The 17,295-nt window shown below is 58.3% G+C and overlaps 1 protein-coding gene and 1 long non-coding RNA gene across 10 annotated transcripts in view; both read right to left on the bottom strand.

Annotated features, from left to right (window-relative positions):
• SRRM4 (serine/arginine repetitive matrix 4) overlaps positions 1 to 1,678 on the bottom strand; it is a 46,781-nt gene extending 45,103 nt beyond the window's left edge. For 3 of the 9 annotated variants that reach the window (XM_086855883.1, XM_086855892.1, XM_086855885.1), the window contains exon 1: positions 1,500 to 1,677. In XM_086855883.1, coding sequence (XP_086712009.1) covers positions 1,500 to 1,630 — 131 coding nt within the window. In that variant the 5' untranslated portion in view covers positions 1,631 to 1,677. Of the gene's footprint in view, positions 1 to 1,499 lie in introns of all 9 variants that reach the window. The other 6 variants (XM_086855886.1, XM_086855887.1, XM_086855890.1 and 3 more) reach the window with 3 other exon arrangements.
• Positions 1,679 to 13,679: 12,001 nt separating this feature from the next.
• LOC147649926 (uncharacterized) lies at positions 13,680 to 15,934 on the bottom strand. Its single transcript, XR_015277781.1, has 2 exons — positions 15,710 to 15,934; positions 13,680 to 15,148 (listed from the first exon to the last, which is right to left on the bottom strand). It is a non-coding gene; the product is annotated as an uncharacterized LOC147649926 (long non-coding RNA).
• Between the last annotated feature and the right edge of the window lie 1,361 nt (positions 15,935 to 17,295).

The raw sequence follows: 17,295 nt of genomic DNA, 5'->3' as shown, positions 1-17,295 counted from the left end.
GCTGGCTAGATAGAGCCAGGCATCATTCCTGGCACCCAGGCTGGTTGTATTTCCCCAAAACCCGGATTTGTTGTCTTATTACACCTCCAACTGCAAGATATTTAAGCAGCACGGCTCACTCAGGCACCTTCAGGCAGGAGTGTGTGTGTAAGGCAGCCCTCAGCCCTTCAGGTGCCGACCATACCCGATGCAGAGATGGAGAGAAACACGGTGGCTCCTCTCCACCACAAAGCCCTGCAAACGCTGCCTGTGGAAACAAGAGTTGCTCTTCTCCATTGGAGGCCGAAGCCATGCCTTTCCCATTTTCCTACCCAGATTAATGGAAATCGGAGAGATTAGAAAAATTCACGCTCAGCAGCTGCAGGGGCAGAAGGGACCCCCATCCCCACTGCTGCTGCGGCTCACAGCCTCCACTGGCACAGGAAGCATCCGAAATGGCTCATTCTCCCCTCCCTGCTGAGCCCCCTGGGGACATCCAGGCTCCTGCAGAGCGAGCCCCTCTCTCTGCCCTCTCCGTCCCCTTACAGCAGCACCTCCACAGAACTTTGGCTGGTTCCCCACAACAGCTGGGCAGAAGCCGGCAGAGGAAAACCAGAGCAAAGAGAGAGGAGAAGCAGCAAGAGCGTCCTTTCTTTACAAAAGCAGCACAAACAGGATATTATTAACAAATACCGAGACCGTCAGCAAAATGAAGCTGGTCTAAATTAGAGTGTGTGGCTGTGAAGAAGCCACATGGACCTTTGCCTGTGAGACAGCCTGGCAGAGAGGCTCAAGGGGTTCCTGCAGCCTCCTCACCTCTTTTCATAGGTTTCTCTGTTGCTCAGCCTCTGACAAAACACGGGGGCAGTGACTTTCCTGGAGCAGGAGGACAGGACAGGTACTGGGTGAGCAAAGCCAAGAGTGCTTGGCTGTGGGACGTGGGGGCCACCATGCCCAGAGCTGTCCCGGTCCATGGCAGTGACCTGGCTCCGTGTCCCTGGGGGGCACCAGCCTCCCCTCGGTGACAAGGCAGGGTCCAGCCCTAGGGGGCTGCTTCCCTCCCCAGGCTTCCCCTTCCCAAAGGTCCCAGGTGAAGGGCTGACACGGGACAAGGCCACCGGCGGGACACACACCCCAGGGCTCTGCACAGCAGGGAGGGAGCTGGTCACACTTCCCAGCTGATGCCCCCCACCACTGCCCCCTCTCCGGAGCCCAGCTAGAGCTCTGCAGACCCTCACCCTTCTCCCCGTGGGGCTCAGCCAGCTCCCAGGCTCCAAGCACAACCGAGGCAAAGTTTCCCAAACCCGCCCTGCTCTGGAGCACAGCACCTGCCCAGGGAGGGGGCTCAGCCAGCCGGCATCCCCCAGCCTCAGGCATGGGGAGGGAGCCCGGGGTGCTCCAGCCACCAGCTGCTGGCAGCGGGGGGCCACTCTCCGCACTCTCTTTAAGGTGGGAAGGGGACTAGAGAAGGACGCAGGGCCTCCTCCCAGAGCCCCCTCCCGTGTCCCGGTAGCCCTTACCTGGGCAGCGGCTTGCGGGCGGTGATGCTGGCCACGATGATGCTCTCGGGTCGCGGCGTGGCCACGGCTTTGAAGGTGCCTCTCCAGAACTTCTCGAAGAGCTGCTTCTCGCCCTGCTGCACGCCGGCCATGGCCCCCGGCCCCACGGGCAGCCCCGGGCCGGCCCCGCCGCTGTCCGCGGTGCTGAGCGCTACATCCCCCGCGCCGCTCGGCCCGGCCCGCAGCCCGGCCCGCTGCGGGGAGTGCGGCCCCGGCCGCCCCCGCCTCCCGTTTTGTGCCGGCGGGGCGGGCAGAGGGGCCGGCCCCGCCGCCGTCCCCTCCCCGGCACCGCCCCCGCCGCAGCTGCGCCCGGAGCGGCGGAGCCCAGCCCGGGGAGGGGGCGGCTCCGGGGGAACCGCGACCCCGCTCGGGCCGGGGCCGCTCCCCACGCCCGGTGCCTCCTGCGGGGCTTTCACCCCCTCGCAGCCCCGGGACCGTCCGTGCGCCATCCCCATCGCTTCCTTCCCCAGCCCAGAGGCCACTTCCAGCTCGCTGCTGGCTCGGGGGCACAGAGCCTCCCGGGCACAGCGAGTCCCCGTCCCCCCACAGCGGCTGCCAGTAGCCTTCGTGTTTGCCCGGTCCCAAGCAGACACCAGAGAAGAGAGCCTGGAGCCACAGCTGAGGGAGAAAGCAGCAGGAGGCCGTAGAGACCGCTCTGTAACTCGTCCACACCGAGAGCCATATGGGACGGAGAATTTGAAATATAACCCTGTTTTCTCCCCCCTCTTCGCCTCCCTTCCCATTTAACTGAGAAGGGGCAAGGATGGAGCATGCAGTTCCTTGGCTCCGGTGCAGTGGCAGGCTGGGAATCCCACAGCGGGGTCCCAGCCAGCACGGAAAACAATTCCTCACCTTGCAGGGCAGGATTTGACCCGCCAGGACCGGACGCGTGGGAAGGGAAGAAGAGCTGGGGCGGTGCAAGCGCAGCGCTGCGATTTCCCTCAGCCTCTGCGCTGAGTACAATAAAAACGTCTTTAGGAGAAAACGCTTCTTCTGCCACATGCTTTGAAGCGCAAGTAAAAGCTGGTGACCTTGGATGAATGAGACTGTCTCTATTGTGCCTCAGAAACCCGCATGATACGTTTATGTAAGCGGCGGGGGGATAATGGAGCCAGGAACAATAGGCGGTGGGAGCCGGAGAAGAAGGAAAATCATGGGGAAACTTAATCGCTTCTTTGCGACAAATACAACATTAGCAGAAGGCTGGTTCTGGCGGCGTTGTTTGCCAGCTCCTCCTTCCCTGGCCCCTCGGTGCCGCTGCCAGCCGGGGTCAGGAGCGCTGTCCCCGCAGCACGGGCCCGGCTTTGTGCCGCGGGCGGCTGGAGAGGGATGCTGGAGGAGAGGCGGCAGGGAGAGCGGGCACGGATCCAGCAGGGCTTATAGAAACACCGTCAGCTCTGCCAGACAACGCCGGAGAAGCCGACAGGGAAGGACAGCGTCCATGCAGAGCGCAGAGATGCTCGCTGGGAGGCTGCTCCCCCCGGGAAACCGCCCAGGGGCCGTGCCGGGGAAAGGCCGGCTCGGAGCTGCGGCTCTGCCCTAGCCCAGGGCACGCTGCACATGCCGCGGGCAGCAGATGTCAGAGCGGGGATCCTCCAGGGACAGTCACAGCCAGGAAAGGGCAGGAGGAGCAGGAGAAAAGGCTTGAGAGGTGTAGAGGTGCCGCGCTGTGAAAGCGCGGTCGGGAGGGCACACACAGCAGCCCCAGGACAGTCACCGCTGGCACAGAGCTCTCCTCCTGCGGCTGGACAGGGACTCCCCACCCAAGCAAATCCAAGCTCTGGCCCTTCCAGTCATTTCCACAGAACACAGGCTGTTCATTAGGAACCTGTTCCCCCTTCAGAGCACATTGAACTCGGTAAATAACGAGCAGCTCTAAGTACACACACACACACCCCAATCTCGCTCTGATTTGTTGGTGAATGCCCCAAACGTGGGGTGAGGGTCAGGCAGGAGCCCCACGGGCACTGTCAGCCCCGACCCTCGGCTGGTGCTTCATTAACCACACACCCTGCAAGCATCACCATCCCCTGGGCTTTGCAGGATGAGCCCAACCACCCCCAGCTGCAACCAGTGGCACTCCAGGGCATTTCATCCCCTTCCACCAGCGATCCCGGAGTGGCTCTGATCGCCCTAAGTCCCAAATAAAAGGAATAATAAATGTTTGCACTATTAAATTAGCAGCACGGGTGGTGTGTGGGCAGGAGGAAGGCTGTGATCATTACAAGAGCCCTCTCTCCTGGCGTACCTTGTGGAGACATCAGTGAGCCAATTAAGCAATTGGCTCGGTTAACTGAGGCTCCCAGGAATAGACTTCCCTGCTATAGAATAACTGCGCAGTAATAAATTGTCTCATAAATAAACAGCCTGAGAAATCATTACAAGATACCCAGAAAAAGCACTAGATCATAAGCAGAAAGGATGCTGTGTGCTTCTGGTGTGTCTATTACCCCATGTGGCATTGTCAACACTTGTCTGAACTGGGGCTGGGGTCCCTGTGGGGGCTGTGGGGTTGGTCCCGTGGGGGTGGACAAGGCCACGGCATCCCTGGATGGGATGGATGGATGGGACCAATGTTTGCCAGCAGCACAGAGCCCGCAGTCACTCACCCATGGGAGTGCCATAAATGCCAGCCTGGGTTATTTACAGCTCCAGCAGTAACGTGGGGCTCTGCCAGGTTCAAATGTTTGTAATAAACTGTAGCACAGCGAGGGAGTCCTGGGATGGGAACAGGGAAACTGGGATTTAAAGGATAATTGCATTTTTCTTCTTAATCAGAAGATATTAATAAATGAAAATATAATAGCATAAAATAAAAATAAAATACTATCTTCCTTAAAGAGCTTTTCTTTCATTATTTGGGGTTTTTTAAGTGACACAAAGGGCTTGCCCCCTGTGCATGGGGAGCTGCAGACTGGGCTCTCCCTGAGGCTCCTGGCCCCCAGCCCTACTTGTCACACCTGGCTCTGCAGCCCTACAACCCCACAATCAAACATCCAGAACCCTCCTGACCTCCAAAACCTCCCCCCAGCATCCAAACCCCCTGGGAAATGAGAGAGGGACCCACCTGGCTCGGGGACAGAGGAACTCCAGCCGTGCCTTCTCCTGCTTTTCCCTCTTCCACACTTAAAGGGCCCCGTGCCCTCATCCCCTCCCACACACAGGCTTTGATTTTGAGGGTCTGGAGAAAAGAGAGGGGTCCCTGCTCTGGTGAACACCCACTGTGGGTGTTGGGCTGCTGTTGAGGAGGACAAGCCCAGAGCCAAGGGAAGCAGGGATCAGCAGGAGGAAACTGTGTGTGTGCAGGAGGTACCCCGAGGGAGGGAAAGGAGAAAATGTGTTTAGCTAGGATTAAGTTTTAATCTGTTCCCCCTAGTAGAGAGAAGAAAGCTGGGCTTGTCCTGGAGCTCTGGAGCTGCACAAATATTTTTCTCTAAGTGTTGAGTGTTATTTTTTGTTTTTTCTTATTTGAGTTGTACCCGGTGGGAAGAGCCAGAGCCTGGTTTTGCTCAATCCACCCCATTCCCACCTCCACGTGCCTTTGGTGTGGTACCACTCACCCATTCCCCAGCCAACCAGGTTTACTGCAAGGGCAGAAAGTCAGTAATTAACACTGGAAGTATTCATTATCATCAAGAGTCAATAAACAAAGGCTGTGAGTGCCCTCTGCTCCTGGCACTCCAGAAGCACCGACCAATTATTCCCTCAGCCCTGGCTGGCAGCAGGGGAGTCCTGCAAGACACTGCCTGCTTTGGCCAGCCAGGAGGAGGGAAAAAAGGATGAGGAGGAGGAAAAAGAGGAGAAGGAGGAGAGGTGATGCTCTGCTTTGGAAGCTGTGGGAGATGTGGATGGACTCTGAACTGGTTGGGCCATGGACCTGTCCAGAGGATGCTCCATGGGGCTGGATCCAAACTGGATTTCCCAATAAAGGGGTGAGAGGGGAGTGGCCTGCAGGGTGAAGAAGCAGCAACAGCCACAGGACAATGTGAACTGCGTGCCAAGCTGGGAAAAACCCTCACATGATGGTGGGACGCTGCTGCTGGAGCATCTTTAGCCTGGTAAATGCATTTTGCAGAATCAAACTGTGGCAAGAGGGAATTCACCACCTTTCTAGGGGAAAATACCTGTCTTATGGCATTTTTTTCCCTGCAAGGCTCCTGGCTGACCCCTCAGCCCTGGAGCTCAGCACCTGAGTGTCCTGCTCTGCCTGTCTCCATATCCAGGTGCATCCAAGCTCAAGGCACGCACCAAAGGAGTCCTTTTTTGTGTTGGTTTTTGTTTTGTTTTGTTGGTTTTTTTCCTTCCTTTCTCTACCCACAGGAAACCCACGGCCCTGGGGCAGCTGCAAGGCTGTGCTGGCCCTTTGGGCACAGGATGGTGGCAGTGACCAGCCTGTCCCCTCCCTCCATCACCCTGCCCACGTTTCTGCAGGCAGTCAATAAGGGCAGTGGGAGGTGGAGCTGCAGCCTCCCTTGGAGAGCACCAAGAGGACACTGGGGAGCACCCACCATCCACAAGGGTCATCCATCAGTGCCCAGCTCAGGGGCTTCAGGATGCTGGGCCTGGTGTGAGGGGGCTGCTGGGGCTGATACTGGGGGGGAGGGCCTGTGCTCCCCTTGTTTGGGTCGATAAAGGATGAGGATGCCACGTCCCCTCCATCAGCGCTGGCTCCGCTGTGCCTGTGCAGGGAAGAGGGAAACCTGGGGGGTTGAGTGTGTAAAACCAGGATGGAGCAGCACCAGCGCAGGCTGGGACACCCCCAGCCAGCCCCTGGATCTCAGGGTGCCTCTCCATCATCTCCAGGTGGATCTGCCAAGCCCCCGTGTCCCCCTCCCCAGGACCAGGTGTGTCCCACCCCGCCTTTCTGTGCTGGCCACGGTGGAATCCGGCTTCTCTGCGGGCAGGAGGGGGCTCTGCAGCTCACCTGCCCACGCGTCTGCTCCAACAAAAGCCTTTTTCCCTCCCTGCTCAGCCACAGAAGCCGCCTGGCCCGATGTTCAGGCAGTAGAAGGACAGAAGGCGCAGGGATGGGCACTGGGAGCGTTCCCAGGCAAAGCCATTCGCAGCCGCCGGGAAGAGCGGAATGAAAGAACGGGAGCAGAGGGAGGCAGGGAAGCCAGGCCACGTCCTTTCCTTCCCTTTGGCTCTAAAAACGCTCCAGACTGGAAAGGCGGATGGAGGGTTGGAGCTGAAAATGTGATTTTTTTCCCCTGTGAGTGGCAGTGGCCGTGGAGGCGAGCCGGCCCCGGGGGACCACGAGGCAAAGCTGAGCAGCCGCCGCTGCTCTCCGAGTGCCACCGCAGAAAGGTCAGCCTTTGGCAGAGGGGACAGAGGGGACAGAGGGGACACAGCCCCGCAGCCACGTGCGGCCGAGCAGAAGAGACACGGCCCGGCTTTCCAGAGAGGGAGCAAAGCTCCTCGCTGGGATGCGGGGGGCGCAGGCAGAAGGTCCCGGGGCCCCCAGGATGTGGCCCGGAGCTGGGGGGAGCAGGGCTGCCCTCCTCTCGCTGCCCTCCTCTCGCTGCCCTCCTCTCGCTGGCAATTAGCAGCCTCCAATCACACCCACAGCCCCTCTGCCTGCTGCCTGGCAGCTCGGCCGGATCTGCCTCGGGTCTGGCTGGAGCAGGGATTTTGGGGATGCTCAGCACAAGTTTGGGCTGCAGAAGGGAAAGGCACCCGGCTTTGGCCTCCAGCTTGGGGAAGGTGGAAGGGGTCAGACTCAGGGTGTGCATCCTCCTCCAAGCCGGCTCTGAGATGTTTCCATTCCCTGCTCACCCCAGTTCCCAGTGACAGCCCAGCTCCTGCTTCCCTTCCTCCAGCGCCTCCCTGCACTGATCCATGAGCCAGGTCAGGGGCAGGATTGGGTCTGGATTCCCCAATTCTCGAGCTCCCCCTTCCTTGGGCACCCCTTGCACAGAAGCCCATCTCCCCAGGGAAGCAGAGATCTGGCTAAGGTGGGACAGGGACAAGGGACAATCCCCACCCTTTCACTTTGGGTTCAGATCTTAAAACTCATTTCACTGTGTGAGCCCCCCGGAAAACGCTGCCCAAGACCAAAGGAATTTAATCAAATCTGCCTGGGAACGCTGATGGGACAAGTTTGACCCCATGCAATCACCTCTCGATGAGTTTTTCCCCCTGGATTTTCCCCCCCTCTGGATTATTGTGCTGGGGCAGTGGGAGAGGTGGACAGAGGAGCCCCCTCAGCCCCTGCCCTGCAGGGCTGCCCACACCACAGGGGGATGGAGCAGGAAGGAGCAAAGTGCTGCATTTTGGCTTTTACAGACTATTACTGATAATGGAGAAGAACAAAAATGCTTTAAAATAAAGCACTCGAGGGCGTCAGCCTAAGCGTTAAATAGGCTTCTACTAAAATGCTGCTTCCACTGAAAAAGCTTCCTGATTTGGATTGGAGGCATTACCCTGCCTGGGAGAAAGCTGGAGCCGGGGGGACAGGCAGCACCATCCCGGGAAAGGGCTCTGGTGCTTCTCCCGTGGGGTGGGATCGCTCCCACCCATGCACAGCTGCCTCAGCAGAGCACCCACTCCCCTGAATTTTCATTTTCCCAGCGGTGTGGGGAGCGGCGCTGCCCCTGCAAAGCACACAGAGCATTTTGCAGTGCTAATGGGCAGCACAAGTGCTAATGTGTAAACTTTTACTGCTCTGGAGAGTAAACAGAGAGTTTGGGGAGCAGACACTTCCCATTAAGATGCACTAATGAAACGTGAAAATGTTTTAGTGTGCTGTAATTTTATATATTTTTGAGCGCAGCTGCAGTGCTGTTCCATTTGGGGCTAATTTAAGCACAATTAAACCAGGCTAAATTACAGCCAAGTGTGCTGCAGGAACTGATGTGACAAGGGACGTGTCCAGGGGCCCCAGATCTCGCTGACCTTGCTGTCACTGTTCGGGCTGGTTTGCGAGCTGGGTCAGGAACTGACAGATCCTGGAGCTTGCCCAAAGGTCACAGCAGATCCCTGAGGATCTTCCAGCCAGGGTGGGGCAAGGACCTCCCATGGGCCCCAGAGCTGTTTGGGGTATCTGGGTGTGCCTGACTCTTGGGAGGGTTCTCTGCCCTGTTGTTGGGAGCTTGGATGAGCCCAGGGCTGTGGCAAACCCTTCCTGCTTGGCCAGAGACCCCCATTCCCCTTGCAGCAGGCCTGATGTCCTTCCTGAGACATCTCCTCAGCCTCCAATTACCTGGAGAACGCAGGGGCTGCATCCTACACCTCACCCCAGCTGCCTCCTGGGGAGGCTGATTCATCTCAGAAAAAACAAAACTAATTTTTTTCTGGAGAATGAGGGAGCTGGTGGGATTTTGTTCTTCCTTCTGGGGAAAGGGAGGAATAGAATACCTAGAGGCTGTGTCGTGCCTTGCTGTCATCACCTCCTTGGCATCCTGAGCTGGCTTGGTGCTGCACTGCTGGGTCCTGGCTCCCCCCAGCAGGGATCCTGGGGCCTGCATGGTTTAGGGTGCAGAGCCTGTTCTCAGCACTTTGGGGGTGGCTTTTACTGCTCTGGTGAGCTGAAGATAACCCTGTTCCAGTGAGGATTGCTCCGAGGGTTTCAAAAGCACCAGCAGCCAGCTCAGTGCTCCTGCAGCCCCTGGCACAGGGAGCTTCAGCTCTCCAGAGGGTTTTTCCAGTTGATTTAGGCAATTGCTGTAAATCCCCCGTGGCCACTGGTTTCCAGCTGAGCCAGGTTAGACCAAATTCAGCTCAGGGACAGCAGGGCTGGCATCCTCCCACAGCCTTTAGGGATGCTCCTGGTGCCTAGGGGCACCACATCCCTGCAGATCTGTCCCCCACCTCTCCCCCAGGCAGACGGGCACCGGGCTTGGCACAGGAGCAGCAGGAATGGAATGGGAATGGATTGTCTGGAATGTCCTGGCACGGCCAGGATTGTCCTACTCAGCCTTGCTGCAGGACCCGCATTCCTCTTCCATCTCCCTCTCCCCAAAACCTGGGGCAGAGTCAGCACCACCCGGGGCCCCTCAGAGAGCCAGGGGTGATGGGCAAGGTGCCTCCGTGCCCCACCTGCCTTAACAGCCTCCTGGTTCCTCCTCGGGGTCCTCTGGGCGATAGCAGAGCCCACCCACAGCCCCCTCTGCCCCTGCTGCCTCTTACAAGCCCCGTTAACCAGCCCGCCTCATCAACCCCAATTAGCGGGCAGGGGCATTTCGCTGAGCCATCAGCCAGCTCCATCAGCGCTGCCTCGGCATCCCCCAGCGCCCAGCAGCACGGATCCCACGGATCCCATGGATCCCACAGACCCCATGGATCCCACAGACCCCACGGATCCCACGGATCCCACAGACCCCATGGATCCCACAGATCCCACAGATCCCACAGACCCCACGGATCCCACAGACCCCATGGATCCCACGGATCCCATGGATCCCATGGATCCCACACATCCCACGGATCCCATGGATCCCACAGACCCCATGGATCCCATGGATCCCACACATCCCACACATCCCATGGATCCCACGGATCCCATGGACCCCATGGATCCCACAGACCCCATGGATCCCACGGATCCCACGGATCCCACAGATCCCACAGACCCCATGGATCCCACAGACCCCATGGATCCCATGGATCCCACAGATCCCACGGATCCCATGGATCCCACAGACCCCATGGATCCCACAGACCCCATGGATCCCACGGACCCCATGGATCCCACAGATCCCATGGACGCCATGGATCCCACAGACCCCATGGATCCCACAGACCCCATGGATCCCACGGATCCCATGGATCCCACAGATCCCACCACTGGGGGAGGCTGCAGCCAGGGCCAAACCCCCCGAGTGTGGCCGCCAGCTCCGCTCTAATTAATCCAATTACAAGGCTGCCTTGGCGGCGCAGCCGGTGGATTAATTGCGGTTCGTTCCAGGTAGATGGAGGCGGAAATGCTCGAACGGGGCTTCTTGTTTGCTGTTAACTGTGCAAAGCCCAGCCCCAAAGCAGCTGGGGAGGAAGGATCCTGCCACCAGCACCATCCTGGCTGGGACAGCGAGGAGCTGGGTGCCTGCAGAGCCCTCGCATCGCTCCCAGAAACAGAAACAAATCCTCGCCTGAGACTAAAAAACAAAGATTAGGGGAATGACGCTGGGAGCAGGGGTATGAAGTAAAATGCTGCTTGCTCTCAGACATATATATATATATTAAATAGAATAAAAAGGAGATTATTGGAAACAACTGATTGCTCAGCCTGTCAAAGAGATGAAAGTGTCAGGAGTAAACAGATGCCGGTCACGATTCAGCGCTCATTAAGGCAGGAGAAGGTTTCATTTCATATGCATGATTAACTCCTGGCCACTGATGATTTACACAGCAGATGATCAAAGGAGAATTAATTATTGCACAAATCGGGCTGCTGCCAGCCCGGCCCCGGTCCCTGATGGCACAGCCCGCGGTCCCCAAAACCGGGCTCGCCCTGGCCACCGCTGTTTGCCCCCACTGCTCTCAGCGCCCCCGCCCCATTTCACTGCCCAGCACCCCCAGGATCCTGGGCTGCGCCCCCAGGCACCGTCAGCATCACTGGGAATGCCAGAGGCTTTCCAGCTCAGCAACCCGGCCCAGCCACCCCCTCCCCGTTGGCAGTAATTAACCAGGGAAGGTGTCTCTCCACTTGACACCTTTTCTTTCCTTTGTGGTTGAGTCTCTCTCCGTTACAAATCCACGCCGTAATTAAAGGAAGGAACTCCACTCCCTTCACCTGATTTATTTTTTAATACCGTCCCTTTTTGATCTCGTTTCTCTCTTAATTAAATTACCAGCCGTGAATCAACACCGCTACCGAAGCTGCTCTGCCTCACTCCCTGCCCTCCTCCGGGAAGAATCGCCAAGAGTGACAGCAGCAGCTCTGCTCACGCTGGGATTTCAGGAGGAGCACAGGGGCTGCGTCCTGCTGGGCTCATGGAAACCCCCCAGCCCCGGGTGTGGAGCAGGGAGAGGTGCTGTGGGATGATTTTACAGCCACTTTTGTGCCTGGCAGGTGATGGAGGACATGGAGCAGCTGGAGAGGCATCACTGCCCGCTCCCAGGGATGGGAAACCCTGCTGGGAGCAGCATTTGGGCCCTGCTGGGATGGTCCATCTTTGGGAAGGATGGGCTGTGAGTCCACAAAGGATCCCTGCAGGCTCCGGGGTCTCAGCCCGCCCTCGAGCATCCTTGGCCCGTGTTGGTTCCTGTCCCCGCATCCCGGCTGCACCCCGTGCCCTCCAGGCCTGCTTCTCCTGCGCTCCCCTCCCAGCTCTGGCCACCCCCGGGGACAATGGGCTGTCAGCGCCTGACCCAGAGATGTGGCAGGGTGTCCCGTGTGTCCCGTGTGTCCCTGACTCTCTCCGGGCAGCCCGGGTGCCGACAGAGCTTTTAATGACGGATAACGATGGTCTGCATTTAAATGCACCGCACTGTTGACTCATGACTGCAGCAACACCGGGACAGGAGGAATAAATCAGGGAGGGCTCCCAGGAGCCTCATCCCACTGGAAGCGTCTCCTGCGGACACCCCAGAGCGAGGGCAGGGGAGGCGACAGAGCCACCTCTTCCTCATCCCCTCACCGAGTGCAAATGAGCCTGATGCCAATTTAATGAACCGCTGATGACTATCGCCTTTATTTTTAAATCTGAATTCCCGCAGGAGTCACCTTCAGCAGGGAAGCAGCCCTTCCCCAGCGGCGTGGATTGATTGCCTGTATCTGATTAGCAATTACACCCGCCGCACTCCAGAGGCAAATACCTTCACCCTGGGCTGGGCACGAGGTGATGGCAGATTTTGGGGTCCCCGGGGAGAGGGCTGGGGGGGCCAGGAGCCTGCAGGGATGGGACCCTCGGGGACCATGGGCATCTCCCGGCTGGAGGGGCCCATCCTTCCCATAATTTACTTCCCAAAGATTGTGGAGGCTCTGTGTGGAGGGCTGAGCTCACCACCTTTCCCTCCCCCAGGATAACTCTCTCCTGCTGCCGCCGAGCTGGTACTTACAGGCATTTATGAATTGTGTCTTTAATACGGCGCCGGAATATTTGCCCCATAAATTCTTAAGATCAGATTTATGGATGAGCTATTACTGACATTACAGACTATTAATAAATGGGTTAAACCTACAGAGAAGATTGTATTCCCCCGTTTTACGGTGGCACAACAAGCATATAAAAAGGGCCTTAAGGCAGCACAGCAGCTGCGGGTGGTGATGCCTGGCCAGCGTGGCAGAGGGACCATGTGCTGTGTCCCCAGGGCCACCTGCCCTGCCCTGGAAGCCACCAGCCATCCCTCCCGGTGGGGCTGCCTGAGCAGCCTGCCAGCTCCTCAAAGGCAGCGCATCCCCGTTTCCCTGCAGGCAGAGGAGCTCCGGGGAAGGGAGTCAGTGCCGAGGCACTCGGGAGGGTGGAAGGGACACGGAGGACGCTGCTCCCCTGCTCAGGAGAGGAGCTATTTGCAGAGCCGAGTGCGCAGCTATTTCTGGGAGAGGTTTCATTGAGAAAAGCCATCTGGAGAGAGGCGGCAGCTCCGGGAGCAGCTGGCCCCGCTGCTGCTGATCCAGTGCCTTCCCAGGGCTTTGATGCACCGGGAAAATGCGGAGTCTCTCCTCATTCCCAGCCACATCAACCAGCTGGACACTGGAATGCTTTGGCCCTCATCCAGAGCCAGTGAAACCTGGGGTTTTATCTTCACTCCCACCCTTGGCAGGGCTGTTCCCAGCCTGGGGAGACGCTCAGCCTTCCCACGTGATACCTAAGATTTAGGCAGACAAGAGCTGGAGACACCCTAAGACCAGATCCTGGTGCTTCCATGGGTGATAGGAAATGTGGGATGGAGGGCTTGAGCCCCACACCAGCTCCTGGAATGGGGGTACCATGTGAGACCCTCCTCCTGAGGAGAGCAGGGGCAGCAGGAAGATCCCATTGCTGGGAATCCCAGCCAAGGGCTGGGTCTGGGAGCTGGTGGCTGGCAGTGACCCCACTGCAGTGGCCCCACATCCAGCCTGTGCCCCCCGGTGCCACCAAGCACGAGGATCCCCCCCCAGGAGAGCCAGGATATCGCCCCAGGAGCACAGGGGGAGATAAACAAACAAAAATGCGATATTTTCTTCCACCACCAAGTTTCCATCAGTGCTGGCTGGCTGGGTTTGATTAAACCTCCCATTTATTACGTTTTGCAATCTAGTTTCGCTACCAGATTAAAAGCACGTAAAACCCACAGGAAGGGTCCCAGCACACCCAGAGCCGGCACCAGCCATGGCAGGGTGGGCTGGGGGGACAGTGGTACCTTGGGGTACCTCAGGACCCCCTCCCAGGCCCCCCCAGGCTGCTGGCTCTCCACCAGCTTTTCTCCAGCCCCGTGTGGGTGGATTCGCTGGGGATTTCAGCTGAGAAAGGGCCAGCACAGCATTGCAGGTGCTCCTCCAGCGCTGGGCTCACACCACATCACCTGCAGAAGGGACACCCAGCCCTGAGCTGCCACCATCGAGCTGGAGCACGCTGCACCGAGTCCCTGGGGCAGCACATCTCCATGGGGTGCAATCCCATCCCTGATCCAGCCCTGGCAGCTGCTGAGGAAGAAGTCCTGCAGCCCAGAGCCATCTCCACGGGGCTGTTTCACCATGCAGGCTCTCAGCTCCCTGCCTGCTGCCCTTGGAGGAGCTGGCTGTTCAAACTGCACTCCAGCACTGCTGCTGGGCTGTGCAGCCTCTCCCGTGACACCAGCCCTGCTCCCAGGCACTTGAAAAGCCTCTGTGTAAAAGAAATTAATAACAAAGTGAATTGCACTCGAATGCAGCTTCTGCAGAGATAAAGCGGTGGCAGGGGAGCGGTGGAGCGTGAGGGAGGAGTTTAACCTCCCCTCCCCACAACCCCAGGCAGTGATGGATGATGACATTATCACAAAACCAGGTCAGATTAAGACCAAAACAAGCTGAGATCCACCAGGCTTCCTGCTGGGGTCCTCAGTGGCGGGGCTGGGTGTCAGAAGGCTGACAGCAGATGTCAAACCATTGATTCCTGAGCAGGCTGAGTTTCCTTCCCAGCCCCGTGACTGGAAGCTGGGAGGGCTGGAGCTGCCTCCTGACACTGCTGGGGCTCTGGCTGGGTCTCACCCAGCAGCCAGAGATCGATGCTCACCCCTGAGCCAGCTGCCTCAAGCTGGGGGTGTTTGTTTGCTTTGTGATGGACAAGAGTTTGGGAAAACTGCATCCTAAAAGCCCTATGGCCTCGTCTGGAGGCTGTGGGGTTTTCACCCCCAGCCTCTGCCGGATCAATGCAGCAGCAGATCAACCCACTGTGGAGCTGCCCTCGGTCCTGACAAGCACGAAGAAAAGAAAAATGTTTTTTAAAAAGGTGCAGGTTTGCGGGGGCACAGCTCAGTGTGTGCCACATGGGCAGGAATGAGAGGCTGGAACAGAGAAGGAGCATCTTTCACAAGCTACAGCTCCGAGGGGACACAGTTTTTTCCCAGTTTTCAGGGAGCAGCATAGGAAAAATATCCCTGGCTGGGGAAGCAGCAGCCACGGGGAGCTCGGTGCCACAGCTCCATCATCAGCAGTGATTGATGAGACGTCTGAGCTGTCCTTCAGCACCAGGAGGTATCAGGGAAAATGCCTGTGGGAGAAGGAATGGGCTGGGCTGGTAACTCCAAACCTCACCCAGAGGCTCCTGTTGGTGTCTGACTCTGGGACAGGGAGTGTCCCTCCCCAGGCAGTGTCACCTGGCTGGTGTCCCATCCCCAGGCAGTGTCACCTGGCTGCTGTCCCTCCCCAGGCAGTGTCACCTGGCTGCTGTCCCATCCCCAGGCAGTGTCACCTGGCTGCTGTCCCTCCCCAGGCAGTGTCATCTGGCTGCTGTCCCTCCCCAGGCAGTGTCACCTGGCTGCTGTCCCTCCCCAGGCAGTGTCACCTGGCTGCTGTCCCTCCCCAGGCAGTGTCACTTGGCTGGTGTCCCATCCCCAGGCAGTGTCACCTGGCTGCTGTCCCTCCCCAGGCAGTGTCGCCTGGCTGCTGTCCATCCCCAGGCAGTGTCACCTGGCTGCTGTCCCTCCCCAGGCAGTGTCACCTGGCTACTGTCCTGTCCCCAGGCACCATTGTGCTCCTGATTCCCGGGGGGATTTGTCCTGCAGGGCCCCCGCAGGTGCTGGCAGCAGAGGCAGGCAGGAGCTGTTCCGACCTGTCAGGGCACAGCATCTTAATGTCATTCAGAGCTGGGATCTCGGCTCCAAATCCCTCCTTCTCTGACAAGAGCAAAAACCATCCGCTCAAATCTTCAAACAGCAGTTCAAAGCCTTTACATCACTCTCAAGATTAATTAGCAGCTAAATAATAATCCAGGATAAGTCTTATCAAGGCATGAGAACCACGAGATGGTCAGCCAGTGATGTGTGGGATCCAAGGCAGGAGAGAGTTTCGTGTTCCTGGTTAAATCCAACATCTCCCAGGAAAATGCAGCCTCTTCCCATAACAAACAGCTGTGTCAAGAGTCAATCCTCACCAGAGGAACATCTCAAAGCAAACTCACCTGGGGCAGAGGGGCTGTTTGCTTCACCTGTGTTCACCTCAGCAGGGCAGCAGCAGGGCTCTGGTCACTGAGGGCCAGCCCAAATTCCCACCAGAGGACAGATCCTGGTGGCTCAGAGCTGCAGGAGGCTCAGCAGAGGCGTGGCCATGGCCTGAGGATGGACATTAAACAGAGGACACTGTGCCAGACCTGGGGCATCCTCACAGTGGCAAGAAAGGACAGCCATTCCCTCATCCTGATGTGGGCACTGAGCCCAGGCAGCTCTGCCACGGCCCAGAACGAGCCTTTCCTGCTCTGGACCCCCCACCTGACTCTCCCATCCCACTCCAGAGGCCCTCACTGCAGCCCACAGCCCAAAACACAAGTGGAAGCCAATCCCCACCAGCCTGGCAGTGCCATTCCTTTCCTACCAAGCCCCTTCTCCCAGGCACCTCTGAACTCTAGGAAGAAAAACAAACTAACTATCTAACTACATAAACAAACAAACAAACAACCCTCTGCAGCAAGCTGGCTGCACCAGAACATTTATTTCACAGAATGCATCATTTATTTTCAATTATCGCGGCGCTCTCCCCCTTCCCCACGCATCTCGCTGGTGGAAAGTTTGTGGAGTTACAGAGGAGCCTTGGCAGGAGCAGCAGCTCCAGAAGGGACAGACAGGATGGGGACAGCACTGGCACCTCTGCCAGGGGCCAGGAGGAGGCAGGGCAGGAGGGTCACCTCGGGGCTGGGGGTCAGACCAGGAGAGGCGTCACCTCCGGACTAATGCAGGAGGTGACAGTGACATGGCAGGGGAGGGCACAAAGAGGGATGAGAGCAGTGCCAGGGGCATCTCCTCCCTCCAGTGTCACCCTGCCAGCCCCAGCCTCCTCTCCTTTCCTCCAGGGACCTGCTCTCAATGCCTGGGTGAGCCAGAGCTCCGAGCCACCCTTTGGCTGTCAGGAGCCACCCAGCCCTGAGCTCTGAGACGCAGCTGGAGATGGCTGAAAACCTCCGGGGCTGCCCCCGAGGCGCTTGTGTGACACCCTGTGCCACATCCCCAGCCCACAGCAGCTGCTGAGCTGCGGCCCAGGCACAGAGTTCAGTGTCTTCACCCCACACCTGCACACCAAGCACAGAGTTCAGTGTCTTCACCCCACACCTGCACACCAAGCACAGAGTTCAGTGTCTTCACCCCACACCTGCACACCAAGCACAGAGCTCAGTGTCCTCACCCCACACCTGCACACCAAGCAGCT

Source organism: Cyanistes caeruleus, chromosome 18 (assembly GCF_971803275.1).
Source record: "Cyanistes caeruleus chromosome 18, bCyaCae1.hap1.1, whole genome shotgun sequence".
Lineage (NCBI taxonomy): Eukaryota > Metazoa > Chordata > Aves > Passeriformes > Paridae > Cyanistes > Cyanistes caeruleus.
Note: the sequence above shows the minus strand (reverse complement) of the source record. Positions and strands in the feature narration are given on the sequence as shown.